We start from the raw sequence: 10,866 nt of genomic DNA, 5'->3' as shown, positions 1-10,866 counted from the left end.
ATAGAGATAGCCTAGATAGATAGATATATAGAGGTAGATAGAGATATAGATAGATAGATAGATAGATAGATAGTGAGAGAGAGAGAGAGAGATAGCATAGATAGATAGATAGATAGTAGTGAGAGATAGCATAGCATCATAACATAGATAGCTGAGGGAGAGAGTAGATATATAAATAAATAGATAACATGGTTTACTACTGTGTTTGTGCCAGGTGCAAGAACTCCAGCAAAACTGGACTTAGGGTCCATTACTTCCCCAAGGACAAAGGGATCTTCCGAAGCTAGGTGCAATTTGTCAAGGTTAGGTGGGCAGATTTTTCAGCTAGCTCTGTCACCGCCTTCTCGAGAATATGCAGCGCGCATTTCAAGGAGGAGGATTACCACTCAGGGGATGCCAAGATGGTCTCACTTGGTTTAAAGAGTGAGAGGATGGCGAAGTTCATTCCTACCGCTGTGCCGTCTGTGCATGCAAACCTCTCTGACTGCCCTGTCCCGAGGTCCAGAGACACCGTCTGCCGCAAGCGAGATATTGTCACGGTAAGCATCATGCTAATGTTCAAAAGCTGCGCGTTAGCTAGCGCTGTGTGTATTTTGCATACCGTGTTCCCTTTGACACAGCCTCCACTACAATCATGATCAGTCTGACATTAGAGGATATTTCGTGATTCACGAAAGTAAATGTCCATATCGTCATGAAAGCATCATGGCTAGCGTTGGGATCAGTGATCATCAAGCAGCTTTCACAACTAAACAGTGTGTTTGTGTTAGACTGCTACGGTTCTCTTTCACATATATTTGGCCATGACCGTGTCACCAGGGCTGTAGTGGAGGCTAACGCAAGTAAACACAGTTTACCCACCTCTGACATTTCAGAAACAGAGTTTATCCACTTCTCACTTCAGAGTTTAGCTACCTCCCAATACAGTAAATGCACTACCTCATAGAGTTTATGCACCACATGCACTCTAGACATTTATTACCACTAGTATTGATGTAAACATTTAACAGTAACCTTCAACATCATCAAATATGTTCTGAATGTCTTTCATGTATTTTTTTAAAACATCGAGTAGCGCATATCAGGGTCCACTGTACTGTAATCTTTTTTTCTCTTGTATACCCTCTTCGCTGACCTTTTTTATATTTGTTTTCACAAGATGTTGACAGACGCCTCACAGCAGGAGACCATGGACAGTGTGATACTGGGGATCAGCCCTTGCCCACCTCCACTTCTGATGCTGGGACACAGGTGTACCAGGCTGGCTTTAGTCTGTTGGTTTGTGATGTCATCATATTTGAGTGTTATACTGTATTGGTCATGTGTGTTTCATTCAAGTTTCTTTTTTTACATATCTAGGTCTGTATCTTTCTTTCTGTCCCTTTCATCTCATTTGGTGGTGGTTCCCTGCATGTTGCATGTTTTGTTTTGTCTTTGTGTGCTGTTGCTTTGTTTTATACTTTGCACAAAATCATTACTTTTTCTCGTCTTTGTAAGTGGTAATAATTGTCGCTGTACCCCATTCAAGGGGTGCTGCATGTCTGCTCCTCTGTCTGTGTGCTTGGATTTTCTTTTTTGTTGTTATTTGCATGAAATTTCTTGTATGTAATTCAAAATAATTTACCAATCATTTTACCTGTGCCTTGTCAACTTCTGTGTGCGGTGTTATCTGGGCTCACTGTGTGTCTGCTTGATGTGCTTTTGCATGTATCACTGCATGTATGCATGCATGAAATATCATGGGTTTGTGTGTGAGAAAGGGAACCATCAGCTGACCCTCAGGTAAGACCACAATATTGCACACGTTTAAGCTGCCTAGCCCTTCATCAGTGTTCCTTGTATGTTTTGTGCCTAACCATTTTTTTATAGAGATTTGTTTACTTCCAACCTGTGTCTTTGTCCTTATTCAGTAAATGTTTAAATGTTCAGTAACCATTACAAGCAATGCCAATAAACTGTTTTTTTTTTTAATCAAAATTCATGTGTTCTGTGTACTTTATAACATTTTAAGGGCAATGGAGCGATCACAACAGAATAAGCATAACAATTCTTTTTATTCATTTTCATCTAAATGAGGCCATTGAAAGCCCTGATAGGTCTGGTCACCACTTTGGAATTGTTGTCTGATGGTTGAAACCACACAAGAGGGTAGAGGCTTCCTTATACTCCTGCCTAAAACCCCATAAGCCCAGCGTATAGCCTGCCTGTACACAGTGTACCGGTATTGCATAGGGATAAGTAGGAAAGATTGTTCAGTTTAAAACTCTGTGAGTAGGTTGAAGACGTCATTTTAAGCCTGTGTCTTATGCATGTTTATTGTGTATGCAACACATCTCTCTCCTATAACGGTTGGTTCAAAGAACTCAGTGTAAAAAGATTGGTAAAGTAAACATAAACCATGAACATACTCGTGCGTGCTGGCTTGAAGGGGACCATGATCTTGCCTGAAGTGTGAGTATGCTATGTGTAGCACAAACGGATTCAGGCAGTATGCCTCAAATCCAGGACGCTATGTTAGGCACGTTATTTGCTGGCCGCGGGGTGAGCTCCTCGACCAGCGACCAAAACGCGCCCTCCCTACAACACAAGCTCTCCACCAGTTTCCATGGGACGACACCGCCCACACAGACACCAATTTGCTAACCACAGCGACACAGACACGCTTATTACTCTCTCCCGGTAAGCGGTACCCTGACGGTGTCAATGACAATGTCAATCACGGGGAAAACTAGCACTATAATCACACTGAAGACACGACCAGCCTACTCGGCGTCGGCTACGTTTGCAAACAACATTTTCACCGGAGAAAGAGTAGTTCTAGCCTGAAAGCTTAGAAATAAACACTAGGGGTTCACAGGTGGGTCAAGCTACATCTAGCATAGCCTTCTTTTTCTAGAACTTCTGACTAAGTTTAGGGTACTTATCTGAGCCAACGACATAATCACTGTCACTAGATATAAAGAAAACGTTGACTTTCACTCGACAGTAAAAAAAATTGTTATTGTAGGCCTACCCACTGCTATTCATAGACTAGCTCCAGCGCTCGTTGCTGCTAGCAACTCTCCAGTGATTCTCCTCTGACCATGCATTAATTTCTCTTTGATGGCCATCAGCTGTCGGTATTTCCCCATTCGCCCTCACACGTCTAACAGGTTCCAAATTATATGGGCCATCATAAATGTTAACTGGGTCTTGCCTAATCTTCCTCATCCCAGTTAGACAGTGCTAGTAGTAGCTGCTATAAGGCTGAGGCTACTTCCACCAAAGATCTTTTTTTTTTTTTAAGTATAGGCCTATTTTTTGGGCTTTTTGCCTTTATTTGTATAGGACAGTGAATAGTGAGACAGTAAGTAAGTGGGAGAGAGAGATGGGGTGGGACAGGGATATGACCGCAGGTCGGATTCCTTCTTATCTCTGCTTCCACCGATAGACTGTAAAAAATAGCTTCCACCACGTCTACCTCATATGACGTCATCGCCGAATAAATAAAAAATAACCGTTACTAACCAAAAACTACAAAAACTGGACTTTAACACCATTTTGGAGACATATCTAACTTTATATACATATCTTGAGTGCTTAATGTACCCATTAATTGAAAGTGTTGTTTAACCTGCACCACAGCCTTTAACCCTGATTGTGTGTGTTTCTCACGCGATGCATGAGTGATCGTATGCGAGTTCAAGCCATTCCGTGGGATCTGTAGGCAGACCCAACTCCGAAAACTGTAAACTGGGGGCAGCCACAGCAACGAAAGTTTCTCTGGGAATATTGAAGGGAATGGTGAGCTACCTCTCTGGTGTTTCTTTTGGTCCTTGGTTAAAATGCAATGTATGTTATTTTGGACAAAAACATCTCCTAATAATTTTAAATATAAACATAAACAAATGTGACCTCCTGCACAATCATTGACTACTCCTTCAAGATCCCTTTATCTAACTTTGTTTTAGGCCTCGAGGTCCCTCTTTTGTGTGGTACAAATATGTTCATATTCTTGCCAATACATTTTGGCAGTATCGGCTTCCACACACATTTGCATTCCGTCATCGCATGCCAGTGGGTATTCTCAGTGCGAGCGACAGGAGCAACGCGATACAACGGACCCACAATTCAGCAACGGATGACGTAAACCCATGTAAAGTGAATGGGATGCGTCTCCAGCACTGCAACGCTCACAACTGTGTGGAAGCCGTATGTTGGAGATCACACCGGACAGGACTTTTAATGATGACAATTGCATCTGCTGTGGGAGGTACAGAGGGGAAATACCCAGAACATTTCATCACCACTGACTCAAACTGACTCAGCTAGAGATAGGCATCTCTCCATCTGTGGCTCTCATACAATACTAACATTGGCGCCATCTAGTGGTTATGAGTGGTGGCAACCACAGAAAGTAAAACAAAAAACATGCATTACCTGAATAATTTAGTTTCATTTATTATTATTTATGAATACTGGAAGATAAAAAAGTAGTTAGTTAAAAATCTATGTTTCTAAGGTCTTTACTTACAGTATTGTACAAAAATTAGAAATAGCTGGCAAATAAAACCACAAGTGCTTTCAAACAGTCTCGATGTGACTGAACTGTTGCAAAAACAAATAACTGTTGAATATTAACCTGTACATCATTTTCAGTGGCAGCAGATAGCAGGAGGTATTTTCATAGAATGATTTGAGATCATTTGCTGCAGTACAGCAACATTAAAACCTCCTGCACAAGTATGGTGTGATTGTGTGACAGTAAACGTTAGTCGTTATGGATTTCTGGGATTCCCCATCTACTTCCCTTTGTCCACCCAAGCAAAGAAGTTGCACCTGGCTTGGGGATTGGAGGCGTGGCCTTGTGGTCTGGCGCAAACAAAGAACTGGCGGCCCATGGTAGGCCCCGCCTTCTTCACAGTGCGCAGGACGCAGGGCTCATTGTGGACCTTACAGGGAGGTGGCTGCGGTGGACCTCGTAGGACCGCCTTCCAGAAACTAGGCAGGCATGCCTCTTTCTTTGAAGCTCCGCCCTCCACCGGAGGTGCCGCTCCACCCTCGTCTGGCTCCTGGCCACTGACCTCTACCGTACTGTTCTGATCAGATACTCCCTTACCACTTGGATTGTTCATATTAGGTCCAGACACCAGTGGGGAGTCACTATTCCTCCCTGCATGGCTGTTGGAGTTTTCTGCAGCGGTGTCCTTAGTCCTAGCCGTGAGCTCAGCGGAGATCTTTGGTTTTTGATCTGCAGTAGGCCCTTTGGGTTTGAAGAAGGCCAGAAGGCTTCCCTGAGGTTTTGCTGGTGTTGCCTTTGCCACTTTGCTCTTCTTCCCCTTTGGCGCGGAGGACTCGGCTATCCCATCAGGCCCCCGTTTCCTCCCGGCACTGGACCCCAAACCGAGGGGGTGCAGGTTCTCTCGGATCTCCTCTGTTTCCTGGGAGCCAGGAAGAGTTGTGTCTTTGGCTTCTTTGGACTCAACCACGTTTGGTTTCTGGTCGGCCATCTTAACCAGGAAGCGGGAGAGCTTCTGCTGCTTGCCCACAAACTCGGGCATGTAGCGTGTGCAAAAAGGCGGACAGCGGGCACTGGGCACAACCTCGCAACCCAAGTGTCCCCAGACAGGACAGTGGTCCGATCCCTCCACCTCGGGCATGATGTCCACTCCTACGAAGTGAGTCTCGACCAGGGCACAGCTGCCAAAGATGTAGTCGATGCGCGTGCCGTAGTTGGTCTGCCGCGCTCCCGTGAGCGTGTTCCAACAGGTGAAAGCTTGCGGACGGGACGGGTGGAAGAATCGGAAGGTGTCGACAAACTTCCCGCCACATTCGGTCGGCTTCCTGGAGAAGTCGGGATCATGATCTGAGCCGACGTCCTGTTCCTCCTCTGTGACCCCAAACAGGAAACCATTAAGCCACTTCCTGCCAGGGTTGTCCTCAAAATTGTCCTGCGCATGGAGAGGAAAGGTACGTGACCGGATTAATCGAACAGGATTTATCGAACATCGTACAGGAAGTGCATGACCTGTCATTTTCATAGATTGACAGATAGATGTGCAAGAAGCAATTTCAGAAAAATGAATACAATGAAAATAAAACGGTACCTCTAGTCTGCAAAAGAGTCATTAGCTGTATCAAGTATAAGTATATATACTCTTTTGATCCCGTGAGGGAAATTTGGTCTCTGCATTTATCCCATCATCAATTTATATTCTTAAAGGTATACTTCGATAGTAAGCTAAGGCACTTACAATGTCATCAGGATCACAGTGGTCTATGGGCCGGTGGGAAGTATTGATATCGCCCAAAACAATCACATGGCTAAAAAGAAAGAAAATAGTGAAATGATAGGCAATTTGCTTTTAAAGCAGCAGATTTGCTCTCGGGGTCCCCCTACAGTTGAAAAGCGCAATAACAAGCAGACTAAAAATACATCTTTTGCAAAGTATGAACATAACTCTGATACAATATAGAGGCAATGCACTGACAGCAGTCTGTAGAAAGAGATCTGAATTCCGGTAGCATAGCAGATCTATTCCATCAGGGGGGCGGTGGTAGTGTAGTGGTTAAGGAGCTGGGCTAGCGTGCAGTAGCCTGAAAGTTGTCGGTTCAATTCCCAGCTTCCACCGTTGTGCCCTTGAGCAAGGCACTTAACCCCAAGTTGCTCCGGGGACAATGTGATCCCTTGTAATATAGCTGACATATGTAAGTCACTTTGGTCAAGAAGTGTCTGCTAAATATAATGTAATGTAATGTAATGTAATTTCGATTTCGTAGGGGAGGCAGTGTTCCTACCAGAACAGTAACTTCTTATGGCTGTTTTACAAGCGATAAGACCTGCTCAGAGTGCGGCAGAAGTGCCGTTCGCCCACATTGATCTCAATAAAACATTTTTTGAAAAGATTTTGCCTGAAATTGCACTGTGCCTATTTACAAGGGCATTGTTTCCACATCTTTTGGGGCCTACCATCAAATGTTGGACCTCTATAGAAAGCTGAGAACCTGTAGTTTTCGTAGGAAACAGTCAAAATAACTGTGTGATGTACTCACACAGAGTTACAGAGGCTAGAATATAGTTTATTCTTTCTGCCGGATTACAAGCATCTCTGAACTGACCACATTTCAGCCCTCTAGGTCACTTGATATCCCTTAGAAACTGAGCCATAGAACCAGGTCTTGTGAAGTTGTGTGCAAAAGTAGATCAATATAGAATGAAAATATGAGTGCTTTAGACCATTATTTGCCAAGGTATGCTCATGCGTTTTGTAAAATGCCTATGGAAACTCCCCATAGGACTTTTTGTTATCCAAAATGCATACTGACAATCAAATGCTTATTGCACATGAACCCCTTTGTGTAGAAGCATAATCCTGGTCTCAAATGAAAGGTAACACTTTGAGGTTTCTTGTGGATTATTTAGATTGTATGTCAGGTGTTCTGATATAGACTGACTACACAAAATATGGAATAATTACAAAAAAGTCTATTTTTGCATTTACTTTGTGGGTTCAATGGGTGTGTATGAGACAGATTATACATCTGTACAACTAATATTGGATAATACAACATGAAGATTCAATTTCTATGGATTCTTGTGAATATTTCAGTACCCAATATGTTGCATCTACTTATTGTGCTGCAGCTACACTGCATCCAGAAGTCAGGGTAGCACCAAAAGCGAAGGAGGGGGAGGGGGGCATTTTGGATCAAATTTAATTGAGTGAGACATAATAAGATTAATCTGAGAATGTAAAGCACTATACAGATTGTACATGAAAAAAGTTGTCATTTTTGGATTCCCAAGAGTCAAAGCTTTGAAATGGTGTATAACATTACTATGCTACATAGCAATATGGTGCATACAATTGATTTAGAATGTTAGGGGGAGGTAGGGGAGGGGGGTAACCGTCCAGCCGGCGGGACACTGAAGATTATGTAGTGAGTTAATGTGCCATCTAAATTATTTTGGAAATATTTTAAGGTAAAAAAAAAACTCTTTAGGGTGCCTTTAAAACAACCTTCTCCTGTCCTCACAGTATCACAAGCACTGAGGAGGGCTTTATGCCTTTTCTCAGCTGTTGTACATTTTGATATTGATTTCTGTAGCTATGTAATCACCAACTAAAGATTTAGTAGCTATGCAATCATCAACTAAACTTAAATCACCATTCATGGCTAACATTATTCTGTCCAGAACGTTCAATCTGATCCTAAATATAAGCCTATTTCTTATTGGCAAGAGACTAATTTGCTACTTACAGTACATACGATGACCATGATCAAGAAAAAAAGTGTGACTCATTCTATCTGTATGCATATACACCAGTGTAAGTGGGCAGAGTGCCTTACCACCCAGATGCCAGCAGTGCTTCAGCCCGCGCCTGCAGCAGCTGGTAGAACTGCAGCTTGAAGAGTTTGCGCTCTGGCTTCTCTGGGTCAGCCCGAGGGCAGTACACGTTCACAACGGCCAGTGTCTGTGGTCCATCTGGACCCCTGCCACATGCATGCACACACACGCACGCACGCGCGCGCGCGCGCGCACACACACACACACACACACACACACACACACACACACACACACACACACACAATATAGACATGCAATTCAATATAGCCAAGCATAAAGGTTGAGAGTGTAGGTGTTACTGAGATCACTTAACCAATAGGCCGTATGCGTGCAAGTCTGACAGCGTGTTCTGCCGACAGTGCACTGTGGCCAGAGTGAAGTCAAACACACAAAGCGGGCTGAGTCAGGCCGAAGTTAATTAATAAGATCAGATTTTAACACTGGTTGCATCTAAACTGACATCGTCATACTTAATTCCAGTCAGAATTTGAGTTTCATACTGCTCCATTGGGATGTGATTATGGGGCGTGTTTCAACCGATACAGGGGGGAAAATGCCTCTGTACTTAAATTGGATAGACCTAACCAATCAGGGCAACGAAATAGCTTACTGTGAGCTGTAGGAAGAACACCCAGCCACCATTCTTCTCCACAAATGCCTTAACACTGTTTTCTGGTTTTTTTTTTTTTTTTAAAGTTACTGCGCTGTCAATATCTTGTACAACAGATGCGATAGCAAAATCTAAATGTCTAGCTTCTAGCAACAGCGTTTTTGTTGCAAACAAAATCAACCAAAGTGTTCTCAGATGACGAGACACTGTTGCTCATCTGTCAATCATCGTACAAAGCCCGCCCAGACAATTTGATTGGTCCAAATAGCTCTGGTTTAGGCACAGTTGCTTCTCAACGGAACAAGTCCAGACCGAACTTCCCGACCTCAAATTTTGTGGGTGGGTCTAAGTTCAGGCTGGCTTTCCAGGCTAGGTTGCATGTGACTGGTTTAATCAATTTCACTTCACTGTCTCGCCCATTTCAATAGCTTCCTGCTACCTATATTGCTACCGAACTTGGGTCCCCTATCTTTTAATTATAAGATTTTAATCTAATTGTATATTCAGGTGTACAGATTTGGAAAAGAAATGTGTGAGAGGAATTGTGGCAGTGTGCAGCAAGTATGTAGAGGAGGCTTACTGTAGCAAGCAGTGTGCTGTATGTATGTGAAGTGATGACAGTGATGTAAGTGTGTGTGTTGGGGGCAGGGACTTACTATTGCAAGCAGAGTACTGTATGTAATGTATGTGAGTGAATCATTTAATTTGTTTCATTAGTATTCATATTACTACTATTGATAATCATAGAAGTATTACTATTATTAACATTACCATTATTACTGCTGTTATTTATTTTACTCTTCTTAATGCTTTGCCAATATTGTACAATGCACAGCCATGCAAATAAAGCTCATTGAATTAAATTCAATCGATATTTTGTATCATACTATAAAGATTACAACGTCAATGTCATAATTTTAGAGAGTCATTTCTCAGACAGCTTTGACTGATGGTTTTGAGCTTTGAGTGGATTGATTATTTTACCTAATTTGATGTTGTGTGATGACAGCTCTCCCCTCATTGTCAAGCAACTGCAGCTCCTCATTGGAGAACTCTTTCTGGTCACCATAGCACCCAACAGCTTCCCCATTGTTGGTCAAGAGGCCAGTCAAACCTTCTTCTGCAGCAAACGGAGTGGCACTGTCCTTGCAAAAGGTTGCCACCCCTTTTACAGCAAGGGATCATTGACAGCATGTGTGGATTAGAATTGGACAAATGACAAGATTGCAAAACTATTAAGCACGTATTTGTTGTCAGACAGTAGCAATAAATTATCCTTATGTTCAGGTAATTCAGACTTTACATTGTAGAAGGAAATATAAAACACATTTTGAACCTCAGATGTAACTGACTAGTTAATAGTCATTCAACAAACCAAGGCACAGTTCACCTGAGTAACCACTGCGTCCTCTGCTGAAGCTGAAGTACGAGTTATACCCTTCTACAATTGCTGTTTTTTCATCAAGCAGGTCCCCTGTTACAAAATAACGGCCACATGTCAATCGGATATACATGCATTCATTCTAAAGCTGACAGTAACTTCATGCATACCATGCCTTCCGCGTCCGCGTGACTGAATGGCAGTGATTCTTACTTGTAACTTTTGTTTCTTGGACACAAATAATTTCAGCATCAAATGAATCCAGTGTTTTCTTGATTGCATTCTTAAATGTCCGTATACCGTTGATATTCCAAGTCACAATCTTCATTTTTACGTGCCTGGACTCATCTGCACACTTGATGGCGAACACTTGAGGGGCAAATGTCATAGACAGCAAATGTACACAGAGAAAAATGAAACGGAAGTAGGACCAGAGACTTTGGTAGGGGTTGTGAACGCTCTGTCGCCGCCTATTGTGTGGAGTATACAATTAAAATATTCTAAAACGTAAACCGAAGCCTAGCTAAAGATTGATGAGCTTGA

The 10,866-nt window shown here is 42.8% G+C and overlaps 1 protein-coding gene across 2 annotated transcripts; it reads right to left on the bottom strand.

The window, feature by feature from the left end:
• Nucleotides 1-4,420: 4,420 nt before the first annotated feature.
• On the bottom strand, nt 4,421-10,728 carry apex2 (APEX nuclease (apurinic/apyrimidinic endonuclease) 2). Of its 2 annotated transcripts, none has more exons than XM_048242091.1 (6): nt 10,494-10,728; nt 10,333-10,416; nt 9,927-10,107; nt 8,332-8,475; nt 6,234-6,303; nt 4,421-5,930 (listed from the first exon to the last, which is right to left on the bottom strand). In XM_048242091.1, the coding sequence occupies exons 1-6, from the start codon at nt 10,603-10,605 to the stop codon at nt 4,782-4,784; spliced, it is 1,740 nt and encodes a 579-aa protein (XP_048098048.1). In that variant the 5' UTR covers nt 10,606-10,728; the 3' UTR covers nt 4,421-4,781. The 2 variants fall into 2 exon arrangements, with proteins under 2 accessions (XP_048098048.1, XP_048098047.1); XM_048242090.1 differs by having other exon boundaries at nt 10,537-10,728.
• Nucleotides 10,729-10,866: the final 138 nt, after the last annotated feature.

Source organism: Alosa alosa, chromosome 4 (genome assembly GCF_017589495.1).
Source record: "Alosa alosa isolate M-15738 ecotype Scorff River chromosome 4, AALO_Geno_1.1, whole genome shotgun sequence".
NCBI lineage: Eukaryota > Metazoa > Chordata > Actinopteri > Clupeiformes > Clupeidae > Alosa > Alosa alosa.
This window is presented reverse-complemented; position numbering and strand designations above follow the sequence as displayed.